The sequence below is a fragment of the Hyla sarda genome, chromosome 3 (assembly GCF_029499605.1).
Source record: "Hyla sarda isolate aHylSar1 chromosome 3, aHylSar1.hap1, whole genome shotgun sequence".
Taxonomy (NCBI): Eukaryota; Metazoa; Chordata; class Amphibia; order Anura; family Hylidae; genus Hyla; species Hyla sarda.
Window position 1 is genome coordinate 262,985,558 of NC_079191.1, and position 17,801 is coordinate 263,003,358.

The 17,801-nt window shown below is 39.5% G+C and overlaps 1 protein-coding gene across 7 annotated transcripts in view; it reads left to right on the forward strand.

Moving 5' to 3' along the window:
• The window catches only part of AKAP7 (A-kinase anchoring protein 7), a 162,249-nt gene that overhangs the window by 51,545 nt on the left and 92,903 nt on the right, over positions 1 to 17,801 (forward strand). For all 7 annotated transcript variants that reach the window (XM_056566554.1, XM_056566555.1, XM_056566553.1 and 4 more), the window contains exons 5-7: positions 1,677 to 1,837; positions 4,944 to 5,056; positions 6,358 to 6,505. In XM_056566554.1, coding sequence (XP_056422529.1) covers positions 1,677 to 1,837; positions 4,944 to 5,056; positions 6,358 to 6,505 — 422 coding nt within the window. The remainder of the gene's footprint in view (positions 1 to 1,676; positions 1,838 to 4,943; positions 5,057 to 6,357; positions 6,506 to 17,801) is intronic.

The following is a 17,801-nucleotide window of genomic DNA, read 5'->3' on the forward strand; positions in this document are numbered from 1 at the left end:
TGAAGGCCGCAGTGGTCTTCAACCTGCGGACCTCCGGAGGTTTCAAAACTACAACTCCCAGCAAGCCCGGACAGCCGATGGCTGCCCGGGCTTGCTGGGAGTTGTAGTTTTGAAACCTCTGGAGGTCCGCAGGTTGAAGACCACTGAGGGCGAATGATGAGAAGAGGATGATGAAGGGGGGGGGGGTGTGGGGATGATGAAGGGGGGTGGGGATGATGAAGGGGGGGGGTGTGGGATGATTACAAGGGGATGATGAAGGGGGGATGTGTGGGATGATAAGGGGATGTGTGGGATGATGACAAGGGGATGATGAAGGGAGGATGTGTGGGATGATAAGGGGATGTGTGGGATGATGACAAGGGGATGATGAAGGGGGGATGTGTGGAATGATGACAAGGGGATGATGAAGGGGGGATGTGTGGGATAAGGGGATGTGTGGGATGATGACAAGGGGATGATGAAGGGGGGATGTGTGGGATAAGGGGATGTGTGGGATGATGACAAGGGGATGATGAAGGGGGGATGTGTGGGATGATGACAAGGGGATGATGAAGGGGGGATGTGTGGGATGATAAGGGGATGTGTGGGATGATGACAAGGGGATGATGAAGGGGGGATGTGTGGGATGATAAGGGGATGTGTGGGATGATGACAAGGGGATGATGAAGGGGGGATGTGTGGGATGATGACAAGGGGATGATGAGGATGTTAATGACGGGTCTGGATGATGACAGGGGGGGATGAGGTATTTCCCACCCTAGGCTTATACTCGAGTCAATAACTTTTCCTGGGATTTTGGGTTGAAATTAGGGGTCTCGGCTTATACTCGGGTCGGCTTATACTCGAGTATATACGGTAGATGGTATGTGTTTAAGGAAAATTAACTCTGGTTTTATTCTATAAATTACTGACACCATTACTTCCAAATGCCAAATATAAAATATTGTCCTTTAGAGTATTTCTTTGTAGAAATTAAAGGGGTACTCCGGCCCTAAGACATCTTATCCCCTATCCAAAGGATAGGGGATAAGATGTCTGATCACGGGGGTTCGCTGCTGGGGACCCACGCAATCTCGCATGCAGCACCCACCTGTGTCCGCTACACGTAGTGGTGATCGCTCCATGTCTGAAGGGTCATCATGACGTCATGACTCCTCCCCCGTGTAATGTCACGCCCCACCCCCTCAATGCAAGGCTATGGGAATGGGCATGACGGCTGTCACTTCCCCTCCCATAGACTTGTATTGAGGGGGCAGGGCGTGACATCACACGGGGACCGAGACCTGACGTCACGATATTCAGGCCCCATGGTCGTCACGCTGCACACTCGGAGCCTCCAATGCTGCGGAGGGTGCAGAATGACAGATTGCAGGGGCCCCCAGCGGAAGGACCCCCCGCATTCATACATCTTATCCCCTATCCTTTGGCTAAGGGATAAGATATATTAGGGCTGGAGTACCCCTTTAAGGTTTTTTTTTTTTTATTGGCAGCTTGTTGTGCAGTGGCCTGTTTTGTGGCATAGGTGCTAGCATAAGTTTTACATAACAGTTGTCCAATAATAATGACTTTTTTTTTAAACGTATTTTCATGTCCATAATCTCTTACTATAAAAGTAAATTGTTTTAATTACTAGGTGGTTTCTATCTATATATGTTGACTCTTTCTTTACTTTGTAGAGCAAGAAGTGCACTTTTGGACAGCAAACTGCCCATTGAAGAAATTCTTAAGGAAAATGTGTTAGTTCTGTCATTTTGTGGAATCTCTGATTTTAAGCATGAAGTTGCATATGTAAATATGACAAATGAAGTTTCAATAGCTGCTCTTAAACAAATAACCGGTGAGAATCTCTGCTTTTTCCTTGTTGTTATACAGCTTACAAGATTGCTTTGCTGCATGAATTCTGAGACTAGTTTTATAATGCATTCTTCACATTGACATTTTTGAATAGGAAATCTGTATTTTAAGATTAACCAGCACATACATGTACAGTGATCCCTCAACATACAATGTCCGCAAGTTACAATATTTTTTACCTGTGCCAGGGTTAGCTGCTCCTTTGGACAGATGAGGATGGCTCCATTTTACTTTTTTGCAACACTGGGGGAGATTTATCAGAACCTGTCCAGAGGAAAAGTTGCTGAGTTGCCCATAACAACCAATCAGATCGCTTCTTTCATTTTTGAAAAGGCCTCTGCAAACTTTTCCTCTGGACAGGTTTTGATAAATCTCCCCCATTGTACAGGACCCTAAAGAAGCTTCAGTCTTCTACATAAACAGTGACTTACTTTTATATGTAAGGACTTGCTTTATTTGTATTACTTATCTACGTATTTTGCCTTTAATCCTCACTCTTTCCTATAGTTGGATGACATTTTGGGAACTATAAAACCAATTACCAGGTTTCCATATAGTTATGGTCTCAACATACAATGGTTTCAACATAAAATGGTCATTCTTGAACCATTTTTGGAACCTGAGAGACCACAGGCGTAAAACCACAGCCAACCACATGTATACGTATTGGCTAAATTCGGACCATTAAAGTCAGTGGGGCTTGACCCTGTAGGTGCATGCGTGTTCACATCCTTTTAAAAATAATTCCTAAAGTATATGTGCAACATATTGCACAATCATAGTGTGAACACAGAAACAAATATCAGGCTGTTATGATCTCTTTATATAACCAGGAAAAGCAAGCGGCTGTGCTCTACAATCCCCAGCTCACCCGTTAATCTGACTCCTTGCAGGAGATTGGATGCATTATAAGTCCATGGAGCCTGTCTCCTACAATGAGTCAGATCGAATGGCTAGCTAGGGATTGAAGCGCATAGCCATGTCTTATGTGACATGTGAAACTTTTTTTTTTGATGACAATAACTCTTTAAGCATCAATTTTGCTTTCCTGCTTCCATAACACATGATGTCAGTAGGTAGAGCTGTGCTATCTCTCCATCCATTCTGCAGCATCTTTATCTGATGGAAAGGGCGAAGGCGCTGAAAATCGCCATTCTCTTAATTGTTGATGGTTTCGGAAGTAGGACTCTACCTATCAGACATTAAAGGCACATTCCCTCTTACACATTTATGCCATATTTTTTGCCATAAATGCTGATTGGGGCAGTTTTCACGTCTACTATTGGAAATACAGGGGTCCAGGTTTTTGCTTTTGGTGGGTGTGGTTGCAGATACATTTACCTCTGAATCAACACAGCAACAAGTAATCTGTGGTTTAAAATTAATATCTCTGTTATCATTTTTTGTGAATTTCTTATATTTCTTTAGTGTCATAAGCTAACTATCCCATTATCATTTATTTATTTATATATTTATTTTAGTTTGATTAACTAGAATAAATAAGTAAATACCAGAGCTGTAAGAATAATACAAGTGTTTTTATTGATATAGATAAAAATAAAGTATCTCTCAGTAGCCAATCTTGCCGAAGATATTCAAGAACTCAAAGGTATTCCAAAAGTATAAAGGACGAGGCAACTATAATAAAAATGATGTAACAAATGTGTGAGGATATAGACAAAAAATTATAGGTATATGCAGATGATAAAAATATACGATACATACCTATTTGGATGACTGGCTGCCCCCTTGATGTCTCCCGACTGCTCCACAAACAGAGAGGAAAAGACCGGGATACCGCGGAGGACTAATGAGGATCCAGGATAAGGTACCCCTTACCTGCATGTAAAAGAACAGTGAGCCGTGAGCATCCCTAGCAATGCACAGAGTGGAGACTTCTCTCCGGGAGCATGAGTGCAGCTGCAGATTATTGCACCTGCATTTCTGTCCCCTTCTCAAGCAGTCAGCACCTGTTTTTGACTCAATCTATATTAAATAACAGTGACCCAGGATCAAGGATAAGGTACCCCTTATCTATATGTAAAAGGACAGTGAGCCGCAAGCATCCCTAGTAACGCGCAGAGCGGTGATTACTGCACGGGAGCTCTGGTGCAGCTGCAGATTATCACACCTGCTTTTATGTTCCTTTTTTAAGTAGTCAACATTGATTATTAAATCCTAACTAAACCTATCTATAATAGCGAGCCGCACTTTTTCAGTGACAATCACCTGAGCGGCGAGCTCATCACACTGAGCCGCTAGCATCCATAGCAACCTAACGGCGCGCTCGCTGTAACATTACAGTACGGCAGAGGACCTTTGCCTTCAATAGAAACATTAACCCATTTATTCTGTGTGTATCCTTAAAAAGATATCAATTAAAAAACAGAACATCAACTGTACACTGCATGTCATCAAAGAATAACGGGATATATATCAAAGAAACTTCCTACGTACTGCTAATTAACACCGGACAAACATCTTCTTCAGACAACAAATAGGTACAAAACAAGTGACTATCATACTGTACACATATTTAACCCTGCATACTGTGATTATTTACCCATCCAGGCTTGCACTATTCTACTTTTTCTGCATATAACCACTTCACTAGGGGCAGCCTTGAAAGATCACAGCCAGTCGTTCAAATAGATATGTAACGCATACTTTTATCATCTGCATATACCTATAATTTTTTGCCTATATCCTTACACATGTTTTACATCATTTTTATTATAGTTGCCTCGCCTTTAAACTTTTGGAATACCTTTGAGTTCTTGAACATCTTTGGCAATATTGGCTACTTCATTTTTATCTATCAATAAAAACACTTGTATTATTCTTACAGCGTTGGTATTTACTTATTTATTCTTTTTAGCTTAAAACTTTATTTATGGTTTACAGGGACCCATAAAAATACATGGCAGCTAAATGTTTTAGGCTGTTTTTCACAGTAAGTGCTGGTATAATTTTATATATGTGTATATATATATATATATATATATATATATATTTTGATAAACTGTTTACCTAAATCAGTGCGTAAATAAAATATATATATTTTAAACCTTTTTATTTTGTTTTATCAGAAGCCACAGGGAAGATATTTATGGAGAAGGGCATTTCAGCATCTGGATGTAAAGACTTTGTACCGCATTTGACTTTCATGAAATTATCCAAAGCACCAAAGCTGCGGAAGCAAGTGAGCTCTTATTACCTGTTCCGGAACTGTGTTGCATTATAGGAGAGATCAGCTACTCTGAGAAAATACAAGGGAAAATAATTATTTAGTGTCATGTATCTGCCAGTTATTAAACCTGGGTAAATAGATAGAATACTGCACTGTGTAAGTATATTGGACACAGAAGCTTAGTGCCCTTGCCTCTGCCTCTTTTTTGATACAGATGGAGTTAAACAAATTAGATTAGACAGTTTTTTTCTGGCATATTGTTAGTATATCCTAGTATCAACATGTAACAGCTTTTCCTTATAGATATCTATGCTGCTAGAGCTTAACTGGCTTCAGCCAATGCATATTAAATGTTTTCTTATTCTATGCAAAAAGTAACCACATATATTGAAAATAGAATATCATTCACATTTTTTTTTAAAGAGACTTGACATATTGTGCAGTGAATTTTATCCAATTCTTTTTTGCAAGGTGTACCTGTCAACAATCTTGTCAAATATTCCCATTAACCATCATCAAAATTGACTATTTAACCCCTTATTGAACAGCTGTATGTGGTTTTAGTGCGGTCTCTTTTAGGATATGCTGCCTCCTTCTTACATGGGGCATGGGACCACCCAGGAGGGTGCCAGGGGTCATCATTTCAATGGCAACCAGGGGCCTTTTGAAGATCCCCAGGTCTGCCATGCATGTGCATGTATTCAAATAGGCTAGACTAGAATAGACTGCCTGATCATCACGTTACGGGGCAGATTCTTATCCCCTGAAATGAAACGATAAAGATTTCTGTTCATTGACTTATATCAAAAATCTTGAAATCCACAATAAATTGATACAGAATGTATGCTAAAAAATTCTATAACTATTCATTATACAGTGAATAAGCTCTATTTTCTTAAACCATAAAACCTTTCGCTGCCATGGTCCCTTTATTCTGCTGATGGGTGACCGTCCCTTGGGTAAGAACACCACAAGCCACACATTTATATCTTTAGTATTTAGCATTATGTGACCACAGTGTGCTCATTCAGTCACGTAGCAAAAAAAAAAGGTGTGGGTAAACACATAAGGGGAGAATTTTCCATTACCTGCACCAGCGCAGAGTGGCAAAATTGCACAATTTTTTGGTGTAGGCTCAAAAATTCATGTAAACCTTCACTTTGCGCAACAACATTTACAAAGGTTTTAGCATGCACAAACTTTGGAGCAATTTTATCACCCTTCGCTGGTGCAGCAAATTCTAATTTTCCTGTATAGCCTTTATGAGGGCTGCTATAGAAATACCTATTTATTTTCTCTATTATGTGCTCTAGGGAATTAAAAAGATTGACGCAAGTCTGTATAAGGATTTCCAAGCTCACTGCTTTGGACAAGATACACTGCTGAGACTGGATCTTTGCTCAATGCTAAAGAAAAAACAACCAAGTGGTTACTATCACACAGAAGCCTCCATATTTTTTGGTAAGTTAAAGCATGAGTCATAAGAAATTTTCAAAACTTAACACCTCAATTGACATACTTATTTAACCCCTTAAGGACCGGGGCTTTTTCCGTTTTTTCATTTTCAATTTTTCCTCCTTAACTTTAAAAAATCATAACTCTTTAAAATTTTCTACTTTGTAATGACATCAGTCATTTCTACTTTGTAATGACATCAGTCATTTTACCCAAAAATCTACGGCAAAACGGGAAAAAAATCATTGTGCGACAAAATTGAAAAAAAATGCCATTTTGTAACTTTTAGGGGCTTCCGTTTCTACGTAGTACATTTTTCGGTAAAAATGACACCTTATCTTTATTCTCTAGGTCCATACGGTTAAAATGATACCCTACTTGTATAGGTTTGATTTTGTATTACTACTGAAAAAAAATCATAAATACATGCACGAAAATTTATACGTTTAAAATTGTCATTTTCTGAGCCCTATAACTTTTTTATTTTTCCATGTTTAGGGGGCTATGAGGGCAAATTTTATTTTTTATTTTTATTTACACAGTTTTTTTTTTATTCTTGGAAATGCAGGGTGATTCAAACTTTTATTAGGGGAAGGGATCATTGAAAGGGTTAGTGATATTTTTACACTTTTCTTATGCCATATTATAGCCCCTAGGGGGGGGCTATAACATTGCATGTACTGATCTTTACCACTGATTGATGCATCTCCATAGGAATGCATCAATCAGTGTTTTCGGCGATTGAATGCTGAAGCCTGGATCTCAGGCTGGAATCATTCAATCGGCGATCGGACTTCAGGAAGCAAGGTAAGAGACCTTCCTCCTGAAGTATAGCTGTGCGGGATGCCGCGATTTTACCGCAGCGATCCCGAACAGCTCCCTGAACTAACCGGCACATTTTACTTTCACTTTTAGCCGAGCGGCTCAGCTTTGAGCGCGCGGCTAAAGGGTTAATAGCGCGTGGCGCCGCGATCGGTGCCGCGCGCTATTAGCGGCGGGTCCCGGCTTCACTATGACGCCGGGCCAGCCGTGATATGATGCGGGGTTACCGTGTATCCCCGTGTTATATCTCGGGAGCGGGACCAAAGGCGTAAGTTTACGCCCTTGGTCCTTAAGTGGTTAAAATACCAATGTGTTCTATTGGTATTCTGTATAGCAATGATGACATTTTTAAAGATCTTTCATAAAATATCACATAAAAGGTCTTAAAGGGGTACTCCACTGCTCAGCATTTGGAACAAACTGTTCTGAACGCTGGAGCCGATGCCGGGAGCGCTTGATGTCATAGCCCCGCCCGTCATGGAGGGGTGTGACGTCATGAGGAGCGGGGCTATATAACGTCACGAGCTCCCAACGCCGACTCCAGCGTTTGGAACAGTTTGTTCCAAACAAGCAGTGGAGTACCCCTTTATTGAAGAATGTTGTTTATTGACTTTCACTTTATATTTTATGTTATACATGCATAAAATATTTAACCCCTTAGGGACTCAGCCTATTTTCACCTTAAGGACTCAGCTTTTTTCCGTTTTTGCATTTTCATTTTTTCCTCATCACCTTCTAAAAATCATAACGCTTTCAATTTTGCACATAAAATTCCATATGATGGCTTATTTTTTGCGCCACCAATTCTACTTTGCAGTGACATTAGTCATTTTACCCAAAAATCCACAGCGAAACGAAAATTTTTTTTATTGTGCGACAAAATTGAAGAAAAAAAATTTCATTTTGTAACTTTTGGGGTTTCTACGCAGTGCATTTTTCAGTAAAAATAACACCTTCTCTTTATTCTGTAGGTCCATACAGATAAAATGATACTCTACTTATATAGGTTGGATATTGTCATACTTCTGAAAAAAATCATAACTACATGCAGGAAAATTTCTATGTTAAAAATTCTCATCTTCTAACCCCTATAACTTTTTAATTTTTCTGCATACGGGCCAGTTTGAGGGCTAATTTTTAGCGCCGTATTCTTAAGTTTTTCTCGGTACCATTTTTGTATTGATCGAACTTTTTGATCGCTTTTTATTCATTTTTTCATGATATAAAAAGTGACCAAAAATACGCAATTTTGCACTTTTGAATTTTTTTGCGCGTACTCCATTGACTGTGCGATTTAATTAACGATATATTTTTATACTTCGGACGTTTCCGTATGCGGCAATACCACATATGTTTATTTTTATTTTTTTTATTTATTTATTTATTTATTTTTATGGGAAAAGGGTGATTCAAACTTTTATTAGGGAAGGGGTTAAATGACCTTTGTTAACTTTTTTTTCCCCCTTTTTTTTTGCAGTGTTATAGCTCCCATAGGGACCTATAATACTGCACACACTGATGTCTTATGCTGATCCATGCAAAGCCATAGCTTTGCACGGATCAGTGAGATAGGGGCTCGATTGCTCTAGCCTTTGCTCAGGCTTGGAGCAATCAAACCCCAATCGTACGCCGCGGAGTCAGGTAAGGAGACCTCCGCCTACGTCCCAGGTGATCGGAGCATCGCGATTTTATCGCGATGTCCTGATCAGCCCGACTGAGCTGCGGGGATGTGTATACTTTCACTTTCAGAGTTGACCGCCACGTCTGAAGGGTTAATAGCGCGCGGCACCGCTGTTAGCCCAGGGTCCTGGCTATGACTAGCAGCCGGGACCGACCCGGTGTGATGCGGGGTCACGGCGTGACCCCGTTTTAAACACCGGGACCGGGCTCAGGGCGTACAGGTACGCCCTGAGTCCTTAAGGATCGGGGATGCATACGCCCTGCGTCCCCAAGAGGTTAACATCAAGGTTATGCTTTTCTGAAATAGGATTTGCAACAGGGGCAAAGAAAAAAATCTTTGTGTCAGTGTCTCATAAGAAAAGATTGGTGTTTTTTTAGATGACCTAAAAACTAATAAATTCATCAAATAGTATTATGTTAATGGTCTTGTTTTGTTTTTTTCTATCATAAAATCATAGTTTTAAACAACATTGGGTTCACATTACAACATTGAAGTTTGTTAGTAAACAGGCTGCTAAAAGGTTAGCCAGTAGGTGGCAGTAGATGCCAAACGTAGTAAAATATGAAATTGAAATTGCTCATGTTTTCACTTTGTTTTAAATCTCCATACACCTTAGGCCAGGTTCACACAGCAAACAAAGCTTTTTAGTCTGAGCCAAACGTCAGATATGCTGGGAAATGGTGACTATGTTCGTGTCATTGAATTGAATGGGTTGCATGCCAGTTTGAGCACAGATGCATCAACAGCCAATTTTGATATTCTTTGAATTGTAATGTGAACCCGGCCTTATCTACAGTTTATAACTGTCAGTTTTTCACAAGTTTTTAACAAAACAATAACATAACACATTTCATGTCTTAGGTCAGTTAGGATCATTACTATTTTTCAAGATAAGATTTCAGATTAATATTAGAGAAATATATTTGTTTCATCTTTTATTTCTTTCATCACAATCCCAGTGGCTCAGAAGTTTACATACTTTTGGTTAGTGGTTAATACCACAGTCTTTGTATTATCTAACTTGAGTCAAATGTATTTGGTAGCCTTTCGCAAGCTTAGGTGCTTTAATTTTGGACAATTTCTTCTCATAGACCTTGTGGAATTGCCTTAGGTTTGTATGCCTCCTTCCTTGACATGCTATTTCAGTTCAGCCCATACATTTTCTATGGGATAAAGGTCATGACTTTGTGATGGCCACTCCATTAACTTTATTTTCGCACAACTTTGGAATATGATTGGGGTTATTGTCTGGTTAGAGACATTACCAACCTATCTTTAACGCCCCAAACACTGGCACCATGCTGAGCTGATGATTTAAACAGTACACTACTATAGATGGCATGTAGAGGTAGAAGGGATTACTGATGAGTATGAAAGGTGCCATGTGAGTGGAAATGAAAGAAACAGAAGAAACACAGCAAAGAAGCTAAATGTGAGCAGAGGACAGATCTTAATACATCACTGTGGACACAGCAGTGGGTACACTGGTATTTACACAAGGGGCAGCTGCCCTAAGCTTTATAGGTGGTGAGAGTTGAGAGGGAAGCCTAGATTCACCTTTCATGAATAGCGTGGATCATCCTCAGGAAGCAAAATTGCAGGTACACAGCCCAGGCTCCCTCTCCTGCAAATGCTTTGCCACACCCTGACCTCCTGTGTTCTGTTCTGACCATCTTTGTTTGTTAATAAAACAGATATTTACTGACAACTGTGGTAAATAGCTGATTGCGTGAAGGGAGACACCTGTTTTTATTTATTTATTTTTTGGGGGGCGGGGGGGGGGGGGGGGTCATTTTTAGTAAATTTAAGTGATTTCCAGATATATGAGGAATCACATATGGTTCTATCACCTCCGTTCTCCACCATATTCTTTTTTTCATGCATGCACACCCAGAAGTGCTGTAGTGCAAGTCTTTTTATTTTATTGTTGTCTATGACCTTTTCCAGTATTCTGTTCGGCCAGAGACAATAAGTCATAAGTCACATGGTCTCTGGGGAGCATGGCTAAGCTGTGGATGGGTGTATAGCATCACTACAGTAAATCCCTTCCACCCACACTGCTATCCACCCACCCAGTACACTTATTGGGTGGAGTGTTTGCTGTGTGGGGGAGGGAGATCATTCTGCAACTAATTGTATTTTTGCAATAGCTGTAGGCACCCTGGTCAGAAAACACTGGTCTTTTGAATGGAATGCAGCTCATTTGTGTTTTAATGGGTGGAGTGGCTGATGTGTGGGAGCGAGGAAAGTGATCTCAAACATACAAACAAAGAACTATGGGATTTGTAGTTTAAGGGAATGGACTACAATAGGAAATACCCAGTTCACAAAAAGATAGCCACTGCGTTATGGCAATCTCACAATATAGCCATTTAGCCTCAAAAGAAGCACAGATTATTTCTCAAGCATGTCCATTACTGTCTGGCAGATACGTACTAAAATCACCTTATGGTGGAGAACCCCTTTAACCTTAGAATCCATGCTCTGATGCGATAAATGCTACCAAAGTTTTGTATTACAGTAAATCTCGAGGAGAAAAGTTATACAGAGTACAAATGACAGCTATTTCTGGTATTCTTAAGTAGTTCACAAGGGTCAGTGAGAAAATAAAAGCCTTAAAATGTTTTTGAGTTATGAGACGTCAGATATAGCTATCTATCTATATATATATATATATATAGAGAGAGAGAGAGACATCCAAGATATACACAGTAATTATAACATTTTCCTATAGAATTATCTGTAAACAAAAGATGCTGTAATCAGTAAAATTACTCATTACTTTTTAATGTAATGTTTAAAGTCAAGATATTTTAAGAACTTTAAGACTGTCTTTTCTTCAAGTCTTTCTGTTCCAATGTAAAAATGACCTCTCTTTCTACCTTTCCACATTTTACTTTAATGACGTATATGCCTCTTTCATATCACTGCTGCAATACAGGAGTTATGTTTAGTTATAATTTGGCTAAGTGCAAGGATAGGCCATCAGTTTTTAAAAGCCGAATAACTCTTTTAAGGAAGTATACAATCGACATTCCACTGAAGGTTGACAAAAGAAATTCTTTCTCCCTTTATAGGGGTTTTGTAAAAAAATAAAAAAGATTATGCTTTTATTCTAAAAAGAGCAACACTCCATACAGATGAAAGGAAATAAAATATGTTATACTGAATTGCAACTTTATGAGGCACTTGCTCTTTTACCATTGGAGCTTCCCTGTATGAAAATTAGACACTTGATCCTTGGAGGTCCAACTCATTACTTCAAAGGGGTGCTCCATGTAAGTTTATAGAAACAAAAAATGCTCCATAGCCAACACACTACCTGGATATGTTTCCTGTAAATAATCCTGCTGAATATGCATGACTTCTGTTGCCCCTGTGGTCTCATCTGGCTGCTTGATACTTGATATTCTTTGCCCTCCTTCCCTTCTCTTGCAACATGTCATCTCCTGGAAGTCATTGCGGCTCTGCTCTGACTGCTGGTTATCTCCTCACGGCTCACTTTTTGAGAGCAGCCCCCACCTTCCTGTTCTGTGGGCAAAGAGATTCAGTGTCTGATTGGCTGAGGCTGCACTCACCTCCCAGCTTTCAGATCTAAAGGGAGCGTGACTCATCAGTAATGGACAGAAACCAAGTGCTCTCTATCTCTCAGGAAGGTGAGGACTGCTTTCAGAGATGGACTTGGACAGAGACTAGATGGATGGCTGATGAATGATATGTGGACACTTAAATGGGTTGATGAGAGGAAAAGGATGGGGTATGCGTTGAGATCCCTGGAGTAACCCTTTAAAGGAGTTGTCTAGGGAGTAGAAAAGCTTCCCACAGTTATTGTAAATTTGATGGACATAATGATATGCTCTCAAAGGGATTATCCCCAAAAATAGAAATAAAGTAAATCTCTGAAATAATACATACCATTATTTTACCACAATCCCGCAGCCAGGAGCCATTGAATATAGAGCGGTCTTGAGTCCCAAACCCTGCTCCATATGCCCTTAAGTGTACACACAATATATATTTACACCACAAAAACTTGGTAAAACCAATTATAAATTCCCCCATTTTACAAACAACTTTGTTTACGTGATGTTTTGCGTTAACATTTTACACTAATTTTAATCAGTGCAGCTGACATAATAGTGTTGTGGATGGCTTAGGTTATTATGTAAAGTTGGTATAACTGTTTGCAGTTGCTTTCCAGAGGCAAATTTGTTTTGCGAAACATTCTTATTATAAAAATAGCTGAACTGATTTGTGTAAGTAGATTTATTATTGTGCCCCTTTTTTTTAGAAACAGTACTTTGTACCTTTTAACAATGCATTTAATTTGGCTAAAACATAAGCTATAACAGTATTGTTTAATATGATTACCAATCTTTATGTGATATAGTAAAATAATAATACGATCGTTATAAAATCTTTTTTGCTTACAGCAACTGATCACAGCACAACTTTCATTTCTTACAGTGCTCCTAAAAAATAAAGGATGCCCCTTTCTGAGCCCAAGTTGCTCATTCCGCGACAGACGTATACCCCAAACATAAATCACTTAAGTAGGGTGAACTAAGCCTTAGAGATAGTTTTGCTAAATATAACTATATTTTGTACCTCTGCAAGTAGAACAAAATAAATTGCCATTTCATTTGTCATGGCACTGAAAAAATAGATCGTAGCGTGTTTCTATTGAGACTGTAAATACTTTTGAATTGTGTAACTAGAAAATTACATGTGGAGTCCAGATACTCTGTAAGGCTGGGTTCACATATATGCCACGTATGTGACGCCGAATGGTTGGACTCGCCGGAAGGCATCAGAAAGGGGAATGCAGCTTGCTGCTTTCCGCTGTCTAAAAACAATGGACACTGGATGCCATACAACTGATGACAACTTGTCATCAGTTGTGGCATCAGTTGTATCGAGATCTAGAGTTCACCTATGCCGAATGACAGACATGTGATCCCAGCCTAAGTGTGTGTTCTGCTGTTAACAGAAAGGAGTCAAAATATAATTATTCAAAAAAATATATATAAATGGCTAAGAACAGAGTCCCAAGCCTGCTCCTTCATACTCAGTACTATGGCTGCCAATGCTTTTTTCGTCACTGTATGTGGAGATCGCTGGTTCCTCCTGTGGCGCCCTTCGACCTATCATCCTTAGTCTCCTGGTCTCTCCTAGAATATGTGCTGGCTCTTATACATTTAAAGGCTCAGTGTGTTTCGCTAACCTTCTGACCATTCTATTTGTTGCTACCTTCCTTAACGTACTGCCTGTTAAAGGGGTACTCTTGCACTAAGACATCTTATCCCCAATCCAAAGGATAGGGGATAAGATGTCTGATCTCGGGGGTCCACAATCTTTCATGCAGCACCCTGCTATCATCAGCCTTCGGAGTGCATTAAGGCTTGCATTAAGGGGGCGGAGTGTGATCACACGGGGACGGAGCTGTGACGTCACGATACCTCGGCCCTGTGATTGTGAGTTATCAGACCCGGAGTGATGTTCGCTCCAGAGACTGATGATAGCGGGGTGCTGCATAAAAGATTGTCTGGGTCCCCAGCGGCGGGACCCCCCTGATCAGGCATCTTATCCCCCCTAAGTTGTCTTAGTGCCTGAGTACCCCTTTAAGCGTGACCATGGTACTCACTGTGTCCAGACCAACTGCCTTTTACCTGTGAAGATTAACTCCACCAGCCCTGACCTCTGCCTGTACAAATATATCTTCTGCCTACTCCTATGTTAACCTGCCTGGACTGATGCTGTTGCCTTCGAAGCCTACTTTGGTTGTTCCCTGCAGCAAAGTTTAGATATTTGTACTGAGGCTAAAGGGTGAAAACCTGTATCCCATTAAACTTCACTCCCCAAACATAGCCCTAATCTAAATTTAAAACAGCCCATAGAATTCTCCACCACTGCCAAATAAGTATTTTGTCACACTGAGGTATCTTCTATACCTGGTGTAGTCCCTGTCATATAAAGGCCCATAAAATATTTTATGTTCTTTCTGTTCTAAAAATCATCAATACAAAAAAGAAAAATCCTTAAACCCAGTGATGTCCACCATAAACAGCAGTATAGTCTCTGTAATGTTCAAATTAATGAATTTGCCTAATAAATAATAACACAATTTATGGGCATCACCACTTTCACCGAGAAGTTCTCCACCAGCCCCAAATGGTACATCAGTGTTGATATTGCCTCTTGAAGGGTATACAGCTATATTTCATTGCAAGTCATGGTAAAAGTGAAATATATTCTTAGCACAATCTTTTTTTATTTTCTCCATTACAGTAATGTTTGGTTTACGTATGACTGGAAGTATTATGGACCAGAATGTTATTATTTCAAAGTACTGATGTCAAAAAGTCACAAATGAGATAAAACTTTAGACTAACATTACTGTGTCATCAGGGCAGTAAAAGATGAATGCCGCACTCACAAGTAAGACTTCTGATTTCTTTATAAGTACATACTCACAAACATTGGGACCTTATGGACACAAGACAGCAGGGGTCTACTAGAAAAGGCAAACACAGTTTCCTGCCTACTGGTGTTTCATTGGTCCTTGGTGCCAAGCCCTGATGAAGATGCACGAAACCACGTTTGCCTTTTCTAGTAGACCCCTGCTGTCCTGTGTCCATAAGTCTCGATGTTTTTGAGTATACTTCTAAAAAAGGAATCAGAAGTCTTACCGGTGAGTGGGGCATTTATCTTTTACTCTATATTGTTGTTTGGATTACTGTCTGCTGCATGTCTTGCACCACGCGAGACCATGATTGATTGCTTTAGACACCAGAGCACCGAACACCAAGGATGAGGATGAGTTTATAGATATAGTCTGAACTGTGCCAGACTGTTTCTTTCTTGTTGCTATGCATTTTCTTTAGTGCCATGATTAAGAGCTTGTTTTAGCTCGAAATGCATCAGCCTTTATTTGGGCTTTTATGGGTTGTTTTTTCGTATTTTAACATGAATTGATTAAACTTTTGCTTTTTAGACACATTTTTTTCATTGGAGCTGGATTTTTTTGTTTGTTTTGCATTGGAAATGGTATGGTTGTATTAATGACAGTTATTTGATATGTACTCCAACTATTATCCAGAGGCCCCCCCTGTCAGATTGCCATTGTTTTCTCTGCACAAGAGGAAGAGCTGGTGTGTTATACATCTATATTCTTGAGTACCCTGAGGTTTCTATTGTGATATTGACTTGTTGCATCTTGATAAAAAGAACATTAATCATTACATTTAAGGACATCTGTGAGATTAATTATTTAATGCCTTGCTGCAAGCTATTGTTTTTCTTAAATGGATCCCACACATTGCCAGTGCCTCTTCATGAGGTAAATCTGCTTGCACTGATATTCCATTCCAGGACTGGCTTTTATTCTAATGTGCATGTCTGGAAGGCAAACACTTGAGTAAGATGTAACGAAAGATTGATTCTCATTACAGAGATCGTCTCAGAAACGTACAGATGGCATAATGTGACTTTTTTACAGCAATATAAACAGTATGTGGCAACTGTAAAGGTTTTACTCATTCCTCAAGTAAGATTGTACACAGAATAGTGTGAAAAGGGCTTAGCATTGGTTGACTTACTAACATTTAGTTTTAATAGCAATAATAATTTAATTTTAAATAAATATTTGTTTAAAGTTTTGCTTTTACTTATTATTTTGTACTGAATTCTAACATCTCAGGGCTAAAGGAAATCTTTCTTGCTTGGTATTGTGTTTACTACTAGAGAAATATCAGTAGCATTTATTGGGTGACAGTAGGAAAAAAAGACAATTATAGAAAAAAAAGATGCTCTGCGTGGACATAGCAAAGGGGGTGTTTATGAAACATGTAAAAATGTTATGTTGGCTTGGTTATTTCCTGGCTAAAATTTGCGTTTTATTATGCAACCACAAAGGTATGGTCAAGTGATTGAAAATGTGTTCTTCAGGGAAGGTTGTAACAATATGTGTACATATTACACTGTTGGCACTAAAGATGGCTTAATACAGGCTAAGGAGGGGCATTGTATACAGGGTTAACATCACCCTGTATATAATGCCCCTCCTTAGCCTGTATTGTCATGCCTGATGAAACCGTGCAAGAGCGGTGAAACGCGTCGCATTTTATCAAATAAACCGTTCCTACCTCATCTCTTGTGCCTGTCCTGGTCAGCGCCGCTTGGATCCTGCCCTACCCCATTAAGTCGCCATATGAAAGTGTCACAACAGGGTCTGTTGACGTTTTTCACAGAATAATTTGAAAAGGGCTGTATGAGATACAAATTCCCAGAAACTGAAACATTCTTTTTCTGAGACTTGATGTGGTATTGCAATGCAATTAAAATAAATGGAATTTAGACGGTATCCCAGACACAACCCTAGGCGCTAGCAGTTAGTTTTTTTTTTTTATTTATTTTTTTTAAATCTTATACTACATTTTTAACAAAATAGTTGTGTTCTTTATGTGTATTTGATCACCGAATGTAGATGGTAATATATTGGCCTGTCGGTGTTTATGATCATCTTGTGTGGACATGACATAGTCCATGCAATCCTGCCAGCCAGACTGACCTTTTTCTAATTGTTTCACTTATCATTAAGTCTGCTGCCTAGATTCCGATACAGATGTATGAACAAATTACAATTTACAAAAGTGAATACATAAATTAGTATCTGACATTTCTTCCTCCGAAAGTATCCCCCAGCTTAGTCACTGGCGCCTCTTTTGACTACTCATTTGTCATATTTAATGCCTGTCACATCTAAACGTCTTCAGTATCGTCTGAGTGTCCTGGGGATAC